This window comes from Homarus americanus, unplaced genomic scaffold (assembly GCF_018991925.1).
Source record: "Homarus americanus isolate GMGI-L3 unplaced genomic scaffold, GMGI_Hamer_2.0 scaffold57980, whole genome shotgun sequence".
NCBI classification, from domain to species: domain Eukaryota; kingdom Metazoa; phylum Arthropoda; class Malacostraca; order Decapoda; family Nephropidae; genus Homarus; species Homarus americanus.
The window spans coordinates 10,108,535-10,129,958 of record NW_024716703.1 but is presented as its reverse complement, the minus strand read 5'-3'; the positions used below and the strand labels follow the sequence as shown (position 1 = coordinate 10,129,958).

The following is a 21,424-nucleotide window of genomic DNA, read 5'->3' as shown; positions in this document are numbered from 1 at the left end:
TTCCTCACTTGGAGCCGGCGTTGGTAGGCGATGTCTTGCCACACAGGAGAGACGCCAGGTCAGGGATGGTGGATAGAGCGTGGAGGAAATGGCGATCACGTGGCAACCGGGGCAGTAGGTGGAGTAGGTGACCGGAGTTGACAGCCGAATAGTGAAGGACTGGGGAATCAGCCCACGAGCCCCAGGAATCTCAGAGGAGTACACAACCAGAGTTGGAATCGAACAGCGGGGTAAGTAACAGCTGTGGTCAAGGCTGGATCGTATTTCTCGTGCGATGGGGCAGCAGCGACCTTCTCACCTCAGTCTCTCCCCCTTCTAGTGGAGCAGCGAACAACCAAACGAGAGGCGGACAACCATCCCGCTAGTTACAGACCTTACAATGACGTCTTTTCGGATTTGACTTACATGTCCTAAATTCTTCATGCTGTCTCTCACAACCACTTTTTTTTATCTGCTTAACTATTACCACAGTAAAAACAATCACTTGCGGTCGCCATACTGATTGTATGCCAAGTAGTTTCAATCAGATAACACAGCAGTTATCTAAGTCATACCTGGAAAATAATTTTTTTAGCGAATGAGGAAAGGCTTCAAAAGTTTTACAGAAATTTGATTGTTATTTATTCGAGTAGAGAATTTTCTGATATATAATTCAACTATATACATTTTTAATGAAAAACTGAGCGTTTTGAGATATTTTCAGAAACCTTGCACGAGTATCTTTTTTTTTTTCATTACACACGAAAAGTTTCCCCCGAATTCAGACATGGGTTACAAAAACACTGTAAAACCTATGGGAAAAATGAATAAAGGCAATCTTGTTTAAAATCATATTTCCAGTATTTTTGTCTCTATAAAAATATTATCATCTGATGCATATTTTAGCCGGAAAATGCGAACAAGTAATCGGACCCCCATTTTGGGTGGCCTTTGGGATGAAAAAGGGGGAATTCTCCCGCCGAACGGAGGGGAACTCCTTTGATATTCATTTCTATAGCCTTCAGGAGTATGTATGCAAAATTTCATCTTAATACAAATTTTTCCACTATTTGCGTATTTTCGAGCAAATTTGACTGGACTACTTGGCAGTGTCTACAAGGTTGACAGTCTATAAACTTGGCAGTGACTACAAGCTTGGCGCTCACTACAAGTTTAGCAGTGACTACAAGCTTGGCAGTCAATACAAGCTAGACAGCCATTACAAAAATAGAGTTTTTTTCTGAATTTAGCTGGCACTACAAGAATGACAGTCATTAAAAACTTGGCATCAATGCTGTCAATAAGTACAAGCGTAACACCAACATTTAAACTAATAATTTCTACAAGAGACTTTCTCTCTCTAAAACACACATTCACAAGTCCCTAATCTTATGTCTGATTCCAGGTCTGGTGAGGAAGATGGCGGCACCGCGATGGTTGTTAACGAGAGCGTCAATGTTCCTGAACGTTGCGTTGGTGATCTGCCTGTTCGTCTACACCTCGCCCCCCACTCCTGCAGACGTACTCCAAGTCAGTTCTCCTCACAGCCTACTTGTGTCGAAGCAGTACGAATCGGCAATAACGTCAAGTGGTGTTACCAAGTTAGCCACTAAGGATCTAACCACCCCTGGTTCAGTTCCTTCTGTCGGGTTGTCACTGGAGACGCCACTGGACTCCCTGGAGCGCAAGATGTATCCAGAACTGCATGAATGTTCCAATTGGCCAAAGCACCCCATTACTTACAACCGAGGTGATTACTGGATTCTGGAGAACTACATTCTTGCCACAGCCTCCTTTCTGTGTAACGAGTCGGTCACCTACAGTACGCATGGTGATTTCACCTACCTTGAAAACCTTAAGATCCTCGCCGAACGCTGGAAGGTGATTCACTATGCTCATAATTTTACTTCTTATTACCAAATCTAAAGTGCGTCTTCACGCTATGATATCCTATAGCCTGTGTGTATGCCAGGTTCATGAAGCTTCTTCCGTATTTAGAGCAGGTTACCGCCTCATAAATGAATACGGGATAGAGTTGTCATAGATCAGATCTTAGTTGTATGTTAGATAGGCCACATCTTAGTATCAGCGATGGTTATGATAACTGTGGCTACACTTCAAGATACAGATTCTGTTAATGGAGTATATTCACTCAAAAAACTATCTTTACATAATTATGTTGATAAAATATGATGGAACGGACAAAGATTTTTGACAATCCTACCGAGACAAAGGAGTCCCAGTGTTCATTCTGAAATTCATCGACCCTACCAAGTACAGAAAGTTTTTGAGTGACTTACACATTAAAGTATAAAATAAAGGTTAAGAAATTTCTAGCTATTAATAGAAAATTACTTAAAAACCTCCGTAAAGTAGACATATACTTTTACTATTGTATACTCGGTCTTGATTATAGGCATTATGGAGCCTAATCAGCAGTAATATCCTTGCTGAAAGTTATAGGCAAATGCTACATCACCTTTAGCTCAAATCATGAGAAAAACTGTAAAAACATTTTCTTTTTTTTTATGTTTCTTCATCGATTTGTTTCAGAAGAAAATTTCTTCCCGGGACAAGGCACAGGAAATATATATTTTTCTTACTTATTTATCATTTTCTTTATCTTTAAGGGCTCTTGCGATCTCCTTTCGTTCCGTCTTATACTTTGTTATTCCGATTTGCTTTCTTTCTAATGCTTCAGGGACCCATTAGTGTGGCGGTGTATGCTCCTGGGGACGACTTCAACTCCACGGTCAACATTATACTTTACCTCCGTGAGTGCTGGGACCAACGCATAAAACAACAAGTTACCTTCCACATTTACTTTCACACTTCTTTTACACCAAAACAGGTAAGTAATAATAATAATAATAATAATAATAATAATAATAATAATAATAATAATAATAATAATAATAATAATAATAATAATAATAATAATAATAATAATAATAATAATAATAATAATAATAATAATAAAAATAATTCTTTAATAAATCTAATCTCGGTATTATTCTTCTAATCATTATATTGGTGTTTCTTACAATGGAGAGCATGATATCATCTTCATTTACTTACCTATTATTTATTTTGTACACTTGTAAAATTATTTTCAGTATCTTTGGGTAAAGCCAGTGTGTGTGTGTGTGTGTGTGTGTGTGTGTGTGTGTACCAGAGTATTGCGTGGCTCCGACCACTGCGACACTGATCATCGGCTCGTTAGAGCTATGGTCCCACTTCACGTCGACCCAAAACGGCAAAGGCAACATGCCTCCAGAAGAGGTTTTAACACTAGGTGTCTGGAGGATCCAGCTGTAGCACATGCTTTCAGAGAGCAGCTCAAACATGGGCTGATAAACACCCAGACAACAAACAACCCAAATTCCAGTACCAAATCGGTTATTCTCAACACTGTCATGCCAAAAATCTGCAGAGACCCTAGGCCAGCTCAAAAGAATACACCAGGACTGGTTTGATGAAAATGACCTGGAAATTAATGTTCTCGTCAATGATAAACGTGCTAAATTAACTGACTGGCAGAACAACCCTCAGTCTCAGATCAAAACTGATACCTTGCACAATAAAAAGCGGCGGCCCAGCGCAAACTTCGCAGACTAAATAACGATTTGGTTTAAAAGTAAAGCATGTGAAATGCTAAGCTTGCAGATCAACACAAGATGAGCAAATTTTACAAGTGCACTAAAACATTTTATGGGCCAATCACTCATGGCACAGCCCCCCTCCGCTCATCCGACGGTAACTCCCTAATTAAAGACAAAGATAGTATCCGTCAGCGTTGGAAAGAGCACTACAATTCGCTGTTCAACCAAAAATGCTGATGTGGATGTTCTGACTACCCAGAACGTCCCTCAGCATCCAGAACTGACACACCTCAGCTATCCTCCATCCTTGGATGAGGTAGCTACTGCCATCAAACAAATTAAAAATAATGAAGCCTCAGGGCTTGATGGAAACCCAGCCGAGGTGTATAAAGCAGGAGGACCTCTGCTTACTAGCTCTCTCCACTCTCTCCTGGTGAATATATGGGAAAAGGAGGAAATCATTCAAGCTCGTAAAGACATACGAACATAAAATAAGAACATAAGAAAATAAGGAGTCTGCACTAGGCCGGTTGCCCTGTGCATGGCACCTCCTGTCGAGAGGTACTACCACTCTATATCATCCATGAATCTATCTAGCCTCCTTTTAAAACGTTCCAGTGTTCCAGCACTCACTACAAAGTTGCCTAGCATGTTCTACTCGTCTACCACTCTATTTTTGAACCAGTTCCTTCCTAATTCCCTCCTAAAACTAAACTTATCCAACTTAAATCCGTTGCTACGATTCGTATCCTGCTTGGATATTATAAGAACTTTATCTATATCTCCTCTATTGATTCCTTAGACCCACTTAAATACGTGTATCATATCTCCCCGCACTCTTCATCTTTCTAGGGAATAAAAGTTTAGTTTCTTTAATCTAGCTTGATATGAAAGGTTAATAAATCCCGGAATCATATTCTTCATTCTTCGCTGCCGACTCCAGTGAATTGATATCGATTCTATAATATGGGCACCAGAACTGAACAGCATAATCGAGGTGCGGCCTGACTAGCACAAGATATAGTTGTAATAAGACCTCTGCACGCTTATTACTTACACTTCTAGATATAAAACCAAATACTCTGTTTGCCTTATTTCAAACATTAACGCACTATTTTCTAGGCTATAGGTCCGGGCTTACAAGTACCCCTAAGTCTCTTTCAGAAGTCGACTTCTCTAGGTTGATGTTGTTTAGGCTGTATACATTGGCAGTATTTGTTCTTCCAATTTTAAGTACGCTGCTCTTGCTGGTATTGAATTTCATTTGCCATTTTCCTGAACACTCCTGCAGTTTATTTAAATCCTCCTATAGTGCATTTGCATCCTGCCCTGAATTAACGTGCCGCCCTATTTTGGTGTCATCCTCAAACTTGCTTATGTCACTGCTGATCCCAGTATCTAGATCGTATATGTAGATTATGAACAAGAGTGGGCCCAGTACTGACCCCTGGGCAACCCCACTGGTTACACAGCCCCACTCAGATTTAACACCCTCTTCGCTGACCTTCTGTGTTCAGTCGGTGAGCCATGATTTTATCCAATTTAAAACTTTATCCTCGATACCATGAGCCTTAACTTTTCTCAGAAGCCTCTGATGTGGTACTCTGTCAAACGCTTTGCTAAAGTCTAAATAAATAACATCGTAATTTTCGTCATTATCTACAACCTCGAAGACTTTCCTAAAAAAAGTCAGCAGATTTCTTAGACAAGATTTTCCATTTGTAAACCCATGTTGAGAGTCGTAGATTAATTTGCTTTTCTCTAAATGCGATCAAATGCTATTTGCTTTGATTGATTCAAGAAAAATCCCCACTACTGACGTCAAACTAATCGTCCGGTAATTTGACGCTGATGCTCTGTCTCCCTTTTTGGTATATGGGTACTACATTTGCCTGTTTCCACAAGTCTGGCACAACTCCGGTGTCTAATGATTTTGTAAATAAATTTACGCGGTGTCCGCTCTGAGTTCTATACTATACTCCACGTTTCTTTTACGTCTTCTGAGCTCGCTGGAGGAAAGGTCACAGCGTCTTAGCTCCCGGGGATAAATTGTCAGTAATGGCAAGTGCTACTTGTGAATAGGGCTGTGCCCTTCTGAGGGCCAAGTTGGAGAGGGCCAAGGAAGATACCTTGAAATTAAAAGAAGAGATAGCAAAGGTGAAGGAAGAAACGAGGCAAGGAAAGCTGGTGAATGACGAAAACTCAAGCGAATGGAAGGTTGTGAGGAGAGGGACAACCAAACTAGTCATGAAAACACACACCAAGGATACGACAACAACGACAACAGCAGCTAAGTGTACCAACTCTTTCAGTCCCTCGATAGATGAATTGGACGTTAGTATAGTCAGGGACAAGGCTGACAAGTAAGGTATAAAAACTTTAATTGTTGGTGACTCACAGGTAAGGTACTTGGACAGAGCTTTTTGCAGTAAAGATAAAAATAGGATGAGGGTGTGTTTGCCAGGGGCTGGGGTGGGGGATATAGTTGACAGGATGGACAATATCTTGTCTGGTAATGGGAACAAATCCATTATCTGCCTTAGTGCAGGAGGCAATGGTATTGGCTGGTGTAGGAGTGAGGAGCTTCTTGATAAGTTCAAGACAGCTATAGAATATGTTAGGTCTAAGGGAGAGATCCCTATCATATGTGGTGTCCTGCCTAGAAGGAGAGTTGGAAATGAATGGTTGTCAACGGCAGTTGGTGTCAACGGCCATCTTGACAGATATTGCAAGTCAATATTAGTCCCATTCATTGACAACTGGGACAACTTCTACGGCAAAAGGGACCTTTATGCTAGGGATGGGGTGCATCTGTATAGGGAAGGAGTAGCAACCCTGGCTGGGACTCTCGAAAGGGCGGTCCAAAAGATGTAGAAGTCTTTAAACTGCTAGGGGAACATGTGAGCACGGGGGTGGCGGAGACTGCAGTGGGAGCGGGTAAACAAAGTAAAAGGTTACAGGGAAATAGTGTTAAGAATGATGACAAAACTGAATTAGACAGCGAGTTAAAACATAAACGCGGCAAAGGATTCAAAACACGACTAACTTAAATGTCTACAACGCGAACAGTAGAAGTATGAGAAACAAAATGAATGATATTAAGGCCTTGGCATGTACCGAAAAATTCGATATAATAGCATTCACTGGAACATGGTTCAACCTAGACTCACGTGAGTTACCTGTCGAATACCAAATTGCAGGTTACAAATTATTCCATACCGATAGGCAGATTAGGAAAGGAGGCGGAGTAGCAATCTATGTCAGGGATAATCTGAAGTGTGAAATAAATCAGGAAATAAAAACTGAGCGGAATACAGAAACAATTTGGATAGAATTAATCGACGGTAGGGATAAATTAATCACAGGAGTAATATATAGACCTCCCAATCTTGATAGAGTTAATGAGCAACTTATCTGGGATGAAATGCGCAGGGCTTCCATACACAACAAAGTCTGTATAGTAGGCGACGTTAACCTTGGCCAAATAGATTGGATTGACCTTACGGGTAACTCAGAATCAGAGGATTTTCTTGAAACGATCCAGGACTGTTTCCTAATTCAACGTATAACCGATCCCACCCACCCACCCGGAGTAATAATATACTCGATTTAGTTTGGTCAAACAGAGAAAACCTCATTATAATGTAGAGGTAGGGAACGAACTTGGAAACAGTGATCACAAAGAAATTAGATTCCAGTTAGATTTTCAGGGCAGCTGTAAGGAAATTTTCACAAAAGTCCCAGATTTCAGAAGGGCAAATTTTGATAGTTTGAAGAGGCAGTTGAGAGAAGGGGCATAACTCTTGGGGGTGAACTACATGGACCTGACGGTTGAAACCGACCTCATAACGAGATCTGAGGTTGCCGAGTTCCACGACAATTTAAATAATGAGTTACTTAATGCACAAAGGCAGTACATACCATACAAAAAACTCATATCAAACAACAATGACCTTAAATGGATAAATAATTACATAAAGAACATTATTGGTGAAAGGAAGGCTATAGGTAGGAGGATAAATCGTGGCGAAATTTACCTCCGGGATTATTATAAGGTATTGGCCGGTAGGGTTAAAACCGAGATAAGGAAAGCAAAGAGGAATAATGAGCTCAGGATAGCAAATGTATCAAACTAAAACACGAGAAAAGATTGGGCCAATACAGTCAGATACCGATGAACAAACTAATAACGATGGAGAAATGAGCAGTAATCTGAATAAATATTTTTCAACAGTTTTCACCACCGAAAATTTAAACATGATACCTGAGGCTCCGGCTCTATTCAGAGATAAGTAAGAAAACAAATTAAGGGAGATAGTAGTGACTAGTAACGATGTTAGTAAGCAAATAGACAAACTAAAGCCTAATAAGTCACTTGGTCCCGATGAGATATTTGCCAGAGTATTAAAGGAATATAAGGAAGAGCTAAGTATGCCCTTCACAAAGTTGCTTCACATGTCCTAAAAAACAGGTGTAGTACCAGAATCCTGGAGAATAGCGAATGTAATACCGATTTTCAAGAAGGGGGATAGATCACTATCCTCTAACTACCGTCCAATCAGTCTAACATCAATTGTAGGCAAATTACTGGAAACAATCATTTCAAACTCTATTCGAAACCACTTGGAGAAGCACAAATTGATCAATGATTCCCAGCATGGCTTCACAAGCGGGCGTTCATGTCTAACTAATCTATTAACATTCTTTTCATCAGTTTTCGAATCGGTGGATGAGGAGCACAATTATGCTGTGGTATATCTCGACTTTAGCAAAGCCTTCGACAGAGTCCCCCACGAAAAACTAATAAGAAAAGTAGAAGCACATGGCATGAAAGGTAATATTCTAAAATGGATTAGGTAGTGGTTACAGGACAAGAATCAGCGAGTGAGGATTAACGGCACTAAATCCCATTGGAGCAATGTCACTAGTGGAGTTCCCCAAGGCTCAGTACTTGGACCATTATTATTTATTATATACATAAACGACATAGATATCGGCATAGACAGCAACATAAGTAAATTTGCTGTAATTATATCTGACGAGGACTCCGCAAACTACAGGAAGAACTAAACAAATTTTTCGAATGGTCTGAAAAATGGCAGATGAAATTCAATGTGGACAAATGTAAAGTACTCAGTATAGGAGATGTAAACAGGGAAACCAGTTACCAGATGAACAACGATGCCATTGTCAAATCCGACTGTGAGAGAGACTCAGGAGTAATGATAAGTAGGAATTTTAAGCCAAGTAAACAATGTGTTTTTGCTCTTAACAAGTCTATTAAAGTACTTGGGTTCATACAAAGGAGTGTTAGTTACAAGACTAGCAAGGTCATCTTAAGATTATGTCTTGTGCTTGTGAGACCTCACCTGGATTACGCAGTTCAGTTCTGGTCACTGTATTACAGAATGGATATAGAATCCTTGAAAAGAATCCAGAGGAGAATGACAAGACTAATCCCGGGCATTAGGAACCTTGAGTACAGAGAGAGGTTAAAGCATCTTAATTTGCACTCCCTCAAGAGACGTAGAGCGAGGGGCGACATGATAGAGGTGTATAAATGGAAGTCAGGGCTAAACAAAGGGGATATTACAAAGGTACTCAAATTATCCAACCAGGAGCGAACTCATACCAATGGTTTTAAATGAGACAAACTTAGGTTTAGGGGCGAAATAGGTAAACACTGGTTTGGAAACAGAGTAGTGGATGAATGGAACAAGTTACCAAATATCATCATTAACTCGAATATGCTGGTTAGCTTCAAACATATGTTGGATGTTTATAATAGCAATAGGGGTTGGGTGTAAATGGGACTGCCCAGTATGGGCCAATAGGCCCGCTGCAGTGTCCTCCATTCTTATGTTCTTTTGTTCTTAAAACTCGAGGGAAAATTTCATCAAGCCCTGGGGATTTTGTCTTCTTTAATAAATTTATCTTCTTAAGAACATCTTCTTTTCTGATAGTGATATTCTTTAATTAGTGTTCTTCATTTCCCCTAAATATCAGTTCCACCTTTGGAATTTCCTCGTGAATTTCTTCTGGGAAAACTGATAAGAAGTAGCTGTTTAATGCTTTGTTTATTTTCTCACTATCATCAATCACTTCTCCTCTCTCTAACCTTAAAGGCCCCACTTTGTCCTTGACCTTTGTCCTATATACCTGGAGAAATCCCTTGGGATTCGCTTTGGATTCTCTTGTTATCCTGATTTCGTAGTCCCTCTTTGCCTTCCTTACATTTTTCTTAACATTCCTAGATAGTTCATTATACCTATTTCTGAGCTGCTCCTCCCTTCCCTTTAATTTCTTATAAATTCCTTTCTTTATTCCTATGTCATGTTTAGGTTTTTTGGTTATCCACCTTGGCTCATTCTTATTTGACCTATTTATTCTGTATGGTATATTTTGTTCTTGTGCTTTATGTAGTATAAGAGTGAATATATTATAGTCATGATCAATTGTTGTGTCACCTATGACCTCACCCGTTCCTACTGGGGACTGACCTGACTGTTTCCAGGCGACCTCACCTAGGTACCTTCTTAACCCCTGATAATCCGCCAATCGAATGTTTGGTGCCTCTGACCATATTGTCATCTCCATCATCAATATTTATAAGACTGTGGCAACTACGGCAGGATCTCGCTGCCATCTAAAGCTGGCAAGATTATCGCCCGTGTTTTCCTAAATAAACTTCTTTCTGAGGCGGAAAACTTTCTCCAGAATTTCAATGTGGGTTTAGACCATCAGGTGGCACCACTGACATGATCTTTGCTGCCCGACAGATAGACAGATATTTTATTGAGAACAAATTATGAATATAGAGTTTACACTAAAATTTTACATGAAATGGTCCAAATGCAAATGCTTTAAAACATCAAACATTCATACAACTTCACTGATTCAACCAGTAACACAAAAAAACAGATGAAAACCACGAGTAAATAAATAAAAAAAAATTAACTACAAGTAAAATAAACTAAAATAAACAAAATTGTTGTGGGTAATGTATGTCCCTGTGACTTCTAACTATATACATGAAGCATTCGATGGACTGCACGACAAACAGTTTCATAATCCGTTCTTTCATATAGCAATTTACAAAAGTTGAGATACTATATTGATGGCATATATCTATTGTTCCGGGGCACTCTTCAACAACATGTCATTCAGAAAGAATAACACCACATGAACACATTCTCTCTTCAATGGGCAGACTAACTTGTCTGTTCCAGCGCCCCTCCTCTACTGCGAGGGAATGGGCACTCACTCTCATTCGTGTCCACGATTCTCGTTTTAGCTCATTCACCTTTATCTTTGTATTATAGATTGCATGAACATCAAAATTTTGCTTCATAGTCTTGTATAATTATACTCTCCTTGAGTCTGAGTTTGATAGTTTCTGTTTCAGAGTGTGTAAGGCTATTTGAACATCATCAATATCATTAAATAAAAGATCGCGTACATATCGTGACGTGGGTGTATTAAGGCTTAATACAACATTAATAGCATGTGCAAGTGGATCGTCTACCAATTTCACTTCTTCCCGTCCATATCCTTGAGAAAAATTTACGCTGCTCAGCTATTATGAGGGCACGTAACGGAGTACTGTATAACCAAGTTCCACCATGCAAAAATCATTGCTGGTCGTTTTCCTGACACCTAATAACTGTTTAATACACCACATATAAAGTTTATTCACAGGCGTAACGTCATCATTTAACCATGATTCACAACCATATAACAAGGCGGACATCAATGCTGCATGAACTACCTGTTTTCTTGACATAAAAGGGGATATCATTGTTCTTGTTTACAAATGCAACAAACTAAACTTGCACATGAACTTTAATTGCTGCCCAAATGCATGTACTGGTCACACACCATCAACAGCCAATGCTTGTTTATCAGCCTCACTCTCATTTATAGCGAAAAACTTGGCTTATCTATGTCAATTTTCATACCATGAAAAATACAATATTGGTTAAGTAATTTTATTTTATTTACCATGCCATATCTGGTCGTTGACAGCAGCACCGTGTCACTTATAAGGACAAGAACAGTCACAATCCAGAGTTTCGACACCGCCCTGGCTGGGTGTTCGCCGAGGCCAGGGTTGAGGTAAGGCTGGGTGATCGGACGCAGACGAGTTCAGCAATGTAGTAACGAGACACTACGATGGTGAAGTTCATATTCCACCACCACAACACTCCGAGACTCATAGCACACAAGCGCAGGAAGGAACTTATTACGAGCTTTGACAGAGCATGAACTTGCATAACAAATGCATTCATAACATTGTTGCCACACATAACAATAATATGTTAAGATTGGAGCATGAAAAACTTTACCCGGTCCCAAAACACTGGCTTGGAACCACTAGATCAGTGGTTCTCAACCTTGTTTGCCCCATGCACCCCTTTCACCATATGTCAGAATGTCATTCCCCCCTCCTTTCCAAGATTGTCTGCCTCAAAAAGTGCATTCCAAATAATATGCATATAATACTGAAAATCCTTTATTTTTTCCACATTAGTATCAGTTCCCTGGAAACCTGAGGGGGGAAATTCCCCCCTGGTTGAAAACCCCTGCACTAGATGCTAGTCCACGTAATACATATGAATCATCAGGGCAGCATATATAAAGGGTGGCCGGCGGCCGAATTTCGTCAAGAGGGAGTGAGCAGTCAGTCAACAAGGTGAGGCCTATACATGTATAATTCATATAGTCATGTTTACAATATTTAATGGTGTATCAGTAACTACATTGGAGTACTTTAGGTTGGAATTTTTAAATTCACATTAATCACCCAAACAATTTTTGTCTGGTCCGGAGCAGCGACTTTGCCGAAGACCTCGACCCTCAGCGCAGATGCCTGGCCGTGTGTCATCATTAGTGACTACTTCTGGGTCACTTGCCTTGTTTCCTGTCTACTGCTGCTTTTATTTTTTAAATTTCACTTCATATTTTCATATAATGATACTACTGTGATTATTGACTGTTAATGCGCATCTTTGTGATGGGACTTATTCTTTGTCTGTAGTAGTATCACGATACTTTTCGTCCATCAACACGTAATGTTTATCAATATTCATATTTCATAACTGGGTCGAGAACAGGCCAGGTTTCTCATGCCTCACGCCTAACTTGCTATTGTTATGTGTGCCAACAATGTTATGAATGAAATTTTGTTATGCAAGTGCATGTCATGTCAAAATTCGTAAATATTTTCTTCCATGCTCGTGTGCTGTGGTGGTGGAATGTCTGCGTCCGATCACCCAGCCTAACCGCAACCCTGGCCTTGGCGAACACCCAGCCAGGGGGGTGTCGAAACTTTGGATTGTGACTGTACATATAACCAGGCGAGGAAACCGTCTACACCGCAGTTCTGTTTAATCATTCTGATTAGATTGTTAACAAAGATCACAAATAGGAGGCAGGATGTAGGGGGGGACCCTTGGCGCACTCCTACAGTGGCGGTGACGAGTGCAGTGCCAACAATGCAGTTAGTTACCAAATAACATATTCATGCCACGACCTAACTGTTTTAACGTTAAAAATAATACATTTCTCGGGACCCTATCATACGCCTGCGTAAAATCGACAAATGTGACGAACAATTTAAATTTCTTCCTCCTAGCTAGGTCTGTAAGCAGGCGCAACGTAACAATATGTTCTAGGCATCCCCTACCTGCCTGATTGCCAGCTTATTTTCGGTAAGGAAAGAACCACTTACAAAGCCTATCGCACAATATCATGTCTTAAAGCTTAGCAATAGAAATGATCACGCTAGTGCCGCGATAATTTGTTATTATTGAGCGTAAACTTCGTTTAAAAATAACAGATAACCCTGCTGTCATCCAGGATGACGGATACGTGACAGACAAAAGCACACTATTAAATAACACTGCAATTGACACAATCCGTGCCGCGGGTAACCGCTTGAACAATCCTGGTGGCACCCCGTCGGGTCCACAAGCTTTATTGCATTTCAATGTTTTAACTTGATGAAACACCACTCGGGGAGATATTGGGTCATCTAACAACGGAATATAAACATTGCTGTGCAGTTCATCAAGGTCATGTTCTATAATATCAGGAGGGTTAAAAATCTGCTAAAAATGTTTTTTAAAATCCTGATCAGTGGATAGAGTGGTAGCTCGTGCCTAGGTGGGAGCGTTGTTCAATTCTCCACGCCAGTTAATTGCACGCCACAACTGGGCATCATCATTATCCTCAAGCAGGCACTCCCACCTACCCATGGCTACATCATGGTTGGCAAACCGTGTCGCGTACCCTAGATGCACGTGCACACTCATACAGCGTGTCACACACATCACGGGTGGTCACATCTAAGTCTAAGTCTCCATCTAGCAAGGGCTGGTCACACTGGGATAGCAACTGTCCAAACACATCTGGATCAATGTGATCAAATCTGACTGGACTTTTAACCGATTTACTAACCTTTCGGTTGTGCAACACAGCGTAATCGCCCAATCTAGACGCACATACAGCAAGAGAATCTAAATCAATTGTAGGTATTTGCAATGACATCGATACAGGTGCACGGCCTTCATCGACCTGACCAAGACTTTCGACTCGGTCAACAGGGAAGCCCTCTGGCAGACCCTCAGCCGTTTTGGCTGCCCACGAAAATTCATCGCCATTACGAGGCAACTTCACTATGGCATACACGGCAGTCTCCTGCGTCAATGGCACCCAGTCTGAGTTCTTTCCCATCCAAACGGGGGTAAAGCAAGGATGTGTACTGGCACCAACTTTCTTTTCCATTTTCTTGGCTGTTTTCCTTACTCGTGCCAGTGCCGGCGGGGTGGACATCGAGTACCGGATGAAGGATCTTTTCAACATAAGACGACTCCAGGCAAGAACAAAGGTGTCGGCAGCTTCCATTACTGAACTTCAGTATGCAGACGACCTCACCCTTATCGCTCACACTGAACGCAACCTACAGGATCTGAACACCTGAGCAGATGCATATGCACACTTCGGCCTTGAGATGAATTTAAGTAAGACTCAGATTCTCTTTCAACCTGCCCATTGTTCAGACACACCTCCACCATCCATCCAGTATCGCGACTCCCAACTGTCCACCACCGCGGACATCGATAAAGAGATTCAACAACGGATCAAATATGTATAACAAGCCTTTGACAGACTCCGTACCCGTGTCTTCAGCTGGAGTGAGCTGAAATTATATAGAAAGTTTCACGTATATCAAGAAGTGGTCCTCCCCACCCTGCTATATGGCAGCGAGACATGGGTCACGTACCGGTGGCACCTCAAGGCACTTGAAAACTTTCACCAACGTAGTCTACGTTCCATCCTCCGAGTTTGCTGGGAAGACAAGAGAACAAATACTAGTATTATCGCTGACACCTACTGTAAGAGCATCGAATCTACCATTATCCATGAACAACTACGTCTGTCTGGTCATGTTACCCACATGGGCGACAGTAGACTGCCAAAGCAGCTACTTTATAGTTGCCTAACAAATAGTAAACATAACGCTTACAGGCAGCTGAAAAGGTATAAGGATAGTCTTAAGAGAAACCTGAAAAAGTGCCAAATCGACCCCCTCACCTGGGAGACGATCACTCCACACCACTATTCTCTGGGGAGCACTACACAAGAAGGTGTCAATGCATTCGAATTAGCCCGACTGCAATCTGAGGCAGACAAGCGCCAGCACCGGAAAGACGCTGCCGCTGCCCGTCCTGCAATGGATGTAGCCTTCCATTTGTGCAACATCTGTGAACGACCTTTCCGGTCCCGTATCGGCCTCTTTAGTCACCTTAAAACTCAGCAACGAAGATGCCATCATTAATAATGTCATATCATTTTCTCATAGTTTGGATGTTCGTCATACTTGATTGCGAGTGACAGCAAAGAAGTAGTAGTATGTGTGCGTGTATGTGTGTGTGTAAATTTATCGTGTAACATTCTCTCCTACTTGAAGAGCTTCAAAATAATACCTTACCTGGCCGAAAGTGCCATTGTAGTACTTTATATCTCAGAGACGTCAACAAAAACAAATGAATATACACAGACAGAGAAATAAAAACAAAAATATACCATTGTTTATCTAAGGTACCACCGAGTGAGGCCCTCTTACAAAGAGTAGTGAACTGCACGTCAGATATTCCGAGATGGACCAACATCACCACCTTCAGGAAAACGAAACAGCTCCTCTACCCAGTCAACGTGGGGAGGAACGTTGCCAGACAAGCTTCTCAGACCTATTTCGTCTTTCCTTCTGATATCGAGCTGTATCCTTCCATCAATTTTATCCCAGGCGAGAGTAAAAAAAAAATATAAATATATATATATATATATATATATATATATATATATATATATATATATATATATATATATATATATATATATATATATATATATATATATATATATATATATATATATATATATATATATATATATATATAAGAACATAAGAAAATAACGAGTATGCAATGGGCCGGTTGGCTTGTGCATGGCAGCTCCTGTCGAGAGTTACTACCACTCTCTATCATCCATGAATCTATCTAGCCTCCTTTTGAAACTTTCCAGAGTTCCCGCACTTACTACAAAGTTGCTAAGCTTGTTCCACTCGTCCACCACCCTATTTGTGAGCCAATTTCTTCCTATCTCCCTCCTATATAGATAAAGTTCTTATAATATCCGAGCAGGATAGGACTCGGAGCAACGGATTCAAGTTGGGGTACCGCATCAGAGGCTTCTGAGAAAAATTAAGGCTCATGGTATCGAGGGGAAAGTTATAAATTGGAAAAATCATGGCTCACTGATAGAACGCAGAGGGTCAGCGTAGAAGGTGTTAAATCTGAGTGGGGCCGTATAACCAGTGGGGTTCCCCAGGGGTCAGTACTAGGCCCACTCTTGTTCATAATCTACATAAACGACCTAGATACTGGGATCAGCAGTGACATAAGCAAGTTTGCGGATGACACCAAAATAGGGCGGAAAATTAATTCAGGGCAGGATGCAAATGCATTACAGGAGGATCTAAATAAACTGCAGGGGTGGTCTGAAAAATAGCAATTGAAATTCAACACCAGCAAGTGCAGCGTACTTAATATTGGAAGAACAAATACTTATAATGTACACAGCCTTAACAATATCAACCTAGAGAAGTCGACTTGTGAAAGAGACCTAGGGGTACTTGTAAGCCCGGACCTACGGCCTAGAAAACAGTGCGTTAATGTTCGAAATAAGGCAAACAGAGTATTGGATTTTATATCTAGAAGTGTAAGTAACAAGAGTGCAGAGGTCTTATTGCAACTATATCTTGCGCTAGTCAGGCCACACCTCGATTATGCGGTTCAGTTCTGGTGCCCCTATTATAGAATGGATATAAATTCACTAGAGTCGGTGCAGCGAAGAATGACGAAAATGATTCCGGGACTTAGAAACCTTCCATATCAGGATAGGCTAAAGAAACTTAACTTGCATTCCCTAGAAAGACGAAGAGTGCGGGGAGATATGATAGAAGTATTTAAGTGGGTGACAGGAATCAATAAAGGGGATATAGATAAAGTTCTTATAATATCCGAGCAGGATAGGACTCGGAGCAACGGAATCAAGTTGGATAAGTTTAGGTTTTGGAGGGAGATAGGAAGAAACTGGCTCACAAATAGGGTGGTGGACGAGTGGAACAAGCTTAGCAACTTTGTAGTAAGTGCGGGAACTCTGGAAAGTTTCAAAAGGAGGCTAGATAGATTCATGGATGATAGAGAGTGGTAGTAACTCTCGACAGGAGCTGCCATGCACAGGCCAACCGGCCTATTGCAGACTCCTTATTTTCTTATGTTATATATATATATATATATATATATATATATATATATATATATATATATATATATATATATATATATATATATATATATATATATTTCATGTAGATCCACAATGAAAACGTGGATAAGATAAATCTTGATAAAATCACACGGGAAAAGGGAAACAGCTTTCGTCTTTATTCAAGACATCATCAGAGGCAACTGAAGATGTCTTGAATAAAGACGAAAGCTAAGGTGCTCCGTTGTTTTTATCAAGATATATATATATATATATATATATATATATATATATATATATATATATATATATATATATATATATATATATATATATATATATATATATATATATATATATATATGTGTGTGTGTGTGTGTGTGTGTGTGTATCTTGATAAAATCACGCAGGAAAAAGGAAAACAATGGAGCACCTTAGCTTTCGTCTTTATTCAAGACATCTTCAGAGGCAACGTAATTACAATGGACCGAAAGAGGCTTAAGTACACAGGGTGACCTTACTAAACATAAAGTCAGGTCATAAATACGACATCCACTAATCCGCACACCAACACCACCACACACACAAAGAAGCTTAAAAGAAAGGACGACGTAACTAGACATGTTAAGTCAGGTCAAAAATGTGGGACCCACTAATCATTTATCCTACGTCTAACTCTAATGCTTTCAAAGCATTTTTAACCTTGGGCCACTGACAAATAAATTTGTGTAACATATCATCAGCTTTGTACTGACCATCACTACGGATTATAGAATTTAATTCCCAAATCAAACTTGCTTCAACCAGAAGTCTTACTAAGCTGTTTTCCCAATCTATGGGATAATTATTGTTCCTAACATGAATGAACAGTGCACTGCTTTCAGATGCTGTTCTAATATTGTAGTTGGGCTGTTAAATTCTGAGTTGTAATGCTTTCCCAGTCTGTCCTACATAATTTCCATTTCATTTGCTACATGGAATGCAGTAAACACTTCCATTTTCATTCAAGGTTGGGCTATTCTTGATTAATATATTAGTAATAGTTGAGTCATACTTAAAAACTACATTAATATTTAATAATTTAAGGGACTGAACTTACGGGACAAATTCATTGCGATAAGGTAGTCAAAATATTCTTAAATGTAGGAATTTGCGTGGTTTAAGTAAAATGAAAGGATTTTTTTAGCCCTTTTAAAACAATGAAGGGCACCCAAGTTTTTGTGCAATGGACTGAATGTGTTTCAGTTCTTCATCAATAAATTCAGGGTCACAAATACGCAAACACCTCAAAAACATAGCAGAAAAAACTGACATTTTGGCAGATTCATGGTGACTCGATAAAAAATGTATAAAACTGTCTATCTGTGTAGGCTTTCTGTACACCTTAAATTTATAGTTATGACCATTTCTAATGATAAGCATATCAAGAAATGGAAGAGATCCATTTATTTCTCTTTCAATTTTTAATGTAATACTTGGGACAAGAGCATTAAGTTTGTCTAAAATTTCCAGTGGGTCACTGTTTCTAGGCCTCAAAAAAACTGCATATAAATACAGGCTAAAGGAGCAGAAAGACAATTACCCATGCTCATGCCAAAATTTTTGCTTGTAAAACTTCCCACTTGCTCTAAACACATTGCCAGTAACGCATAACTCTATCAATTTGAGAAAAGTATCATGTTCAATAGTCAATTCTAACATTTGCAATTTATCTGTAAAAAATGAAACTAGGTCTTTCACTGGTACTCTAGGGAAAAGTGAATTTACATCAAAGCTTTTTAATTCACAAGGTTCATTGTGTTTCTTGAGTTTTTCAATTAAATCATTGCTGTTGTGTGTATGTGAATTAGATATTTGGCCTGTAAGAGGGGATAACATCCTAACCAACCACTTGCATAATTTGTACGTAACAGAACCAACAGAACTCACGATAGGACGTAATGGATTCTTAGGTTTATGTGTTTTGATCAATCAATTCATATACGGTAAAGTGGGATTGATTTGAGAGAACTGTTTGATGAGATCTAGGTTCTTTTTCGATAACACCTTAATTTTAGAATTAGATAACTTATTAATATTTTCCAGGGGATCTTTTGTAAGCTCACAATAGGTGCTTTCATCACTGGGTAAGGAATTCATCTTATAATTATAGTCGTTTTTATCCAAAAATACAATAGTATTGGACTTATCAGCCTTAGTAATATGGATATTCACATTTCTTTTCAAACTTATCAAGGTTGGTTCAAATCTTTTGGGAATGTTTAAAACAATTTTATTATGTAAAACACTATGTATACAACCTTTAGCTATGGAAATATCTTCATTTGTAACATCTATCGACTTCTTCTTTTCCAGGGTGATTATACCTTTAGCAATAGTAAGTGGATTAACGCACCGTTGAGTGATAGAAAACTTCCTACCAAAACCAAGCACAAGTTTCTCATTTGGCTGTAGGTCATAAGATGATAAATTTATGAAAACTTTGGATCACTCAGTTTAGACGAGTAACTCTCGTTAAAGAGAGCATTTAATTTAGCATTTAACTTCCTTTTTTGGACTGTGTCACTTTCAATAAGAAATTGATATACAAAATCACGAATGATAAGCCATTTATCAACACAAACACTGTTTTAAGAACATTAGAATGGAGAAAACTGCAGCGGGCCTCTTGGCCCATATGGGGCAGTCCCATTTACACCCAACCTCTATTGCTCATATATCCACCCAACCTATGTTTGAAGGTATCCAGCGTATTCGAGTTAATGATGATATTTGGTAACTTGTTCCACTCGTCCATTACTCTATTTCCAAACCAATGTTTACCTATTTCGCGCCTAAATCTAAATTTGTCTAATTTAAAATCATTGTTACGAATTCGCTCCTGGTTGTATAGTTTGAGTACCTTGGAAATGTCCCCTTTGTTCAGCCCTGACTTCCATTTATACACCTCTATCATATCGCCCCTCCCTCTACGTCTTTCGAGGAAGTGCAAATTAAGAAGCTTTAACTTGACTCTGTACTGAAGGTTCCTAATGCCCGGGGATTAGTCTTGTCATTCTCCTCTGAATTTCTTCCAAGGATTCTATATCCATTCTGTAATATGGTGACCAGACCTGAACTGCGTAATCCAAGTGAGGTCTCACAAGCCCAAGATATAGTTTTAAGATGACTTCGCTAGTCTTGTAACTAACACTCCTTTGTATGAACCCAAGTACTCTATTTGCCTTGTTTCGAGCAAATACACATTGCTTTCTTGGCTTAAGATTTCTGCTTATCATTACTCCTAAATCTTTCTCGCAGTCGGATTTCTCAATAAAATCGTTGTTTATCTGTTATCTGGTTTCCCTGTTTGCGCTCTTATACTGAGTACTTTACATTTGTCCACATTGAATTTCATATGCCATTTTTCAGACCATTTGAATTTTTTTTTTAGATCTTCCTGTAGTTTTGCGGAGTCCTCGTCAGATTTAATTACACGCCCTATTTTAGTGGCATCAGCAAATTTACTTATGTTGATGTCTACGCCGATATCTATGTAATGGTCTGAGTACTGAGCCTTGGGGAACTCCACTACTGACGTTGCTTCAATGGGATTTAGTGCCGTTAATGCTCACTTGCTGTTTCCTGTCCTGTAACCACGCCCTAATCCATTTTAGAATATCTCCTTTCATGCCATGAGCCTCCACTTTTCTAATTAGTCTTTCGTGGGGGACTCTGTCGAAGGCTTTGCTAAAGTCGAGATATAGCGCATCATAATTGTGCCCCTCGTCCACTGGTTCGAAAACAGATGAAAATAATGTTAATATATTAGTTAGACATGAACGCTCGCTTGTGAAGCCATGTTGGGCATCATTGATCAACTTATGCTTCTCCAGGTGATTTTGAATAGAGTTTGAGATGATTGCTTCCAGTAATTTGCCTACAATTGATGTTAGACTGATTGGTCGGTAGTTAGAGGATTGTGATTTATCTCCCTTCTGGAAAATCGGTATTACATTTGCTATCCTCCAGGA

General features: G+C 39.7%; 1 protein-coding gene across 1 annotated transcript in view; it reads left to right on the top strand.

The window, feature by feature from the left end:
- The first annotated feature begins 1,389 nt into the window (after window positions 1-1,389).
- The window catches only part of LOC121858372 (beta-1,4-glucuronyltransferase 1-like), a 38,777-nt gene continuing 18,742 nt past the window's right edge, over window positions 1,390-21,424 (top strand). Inside the window, exons 1-3 of the mRNA XM_042354814.1 lie at window positions 1,390-1,860; window positions 2,681-2,830; window positions 15,684-15,894. Of these exons, the coding sequence (XP_042210748.1) occupies window positions 1,399-1,860; window positions 2,681-2,830; window positions 15,684-15,894 (823 nt within the window). The 5' untranslated portion in view covers window positions 1,390-1,398. The remainder of the gene's footprint in view (window positions 1,861-2,680; window positions 2,831-15,683; window positions 15,895-21,424) is intronic.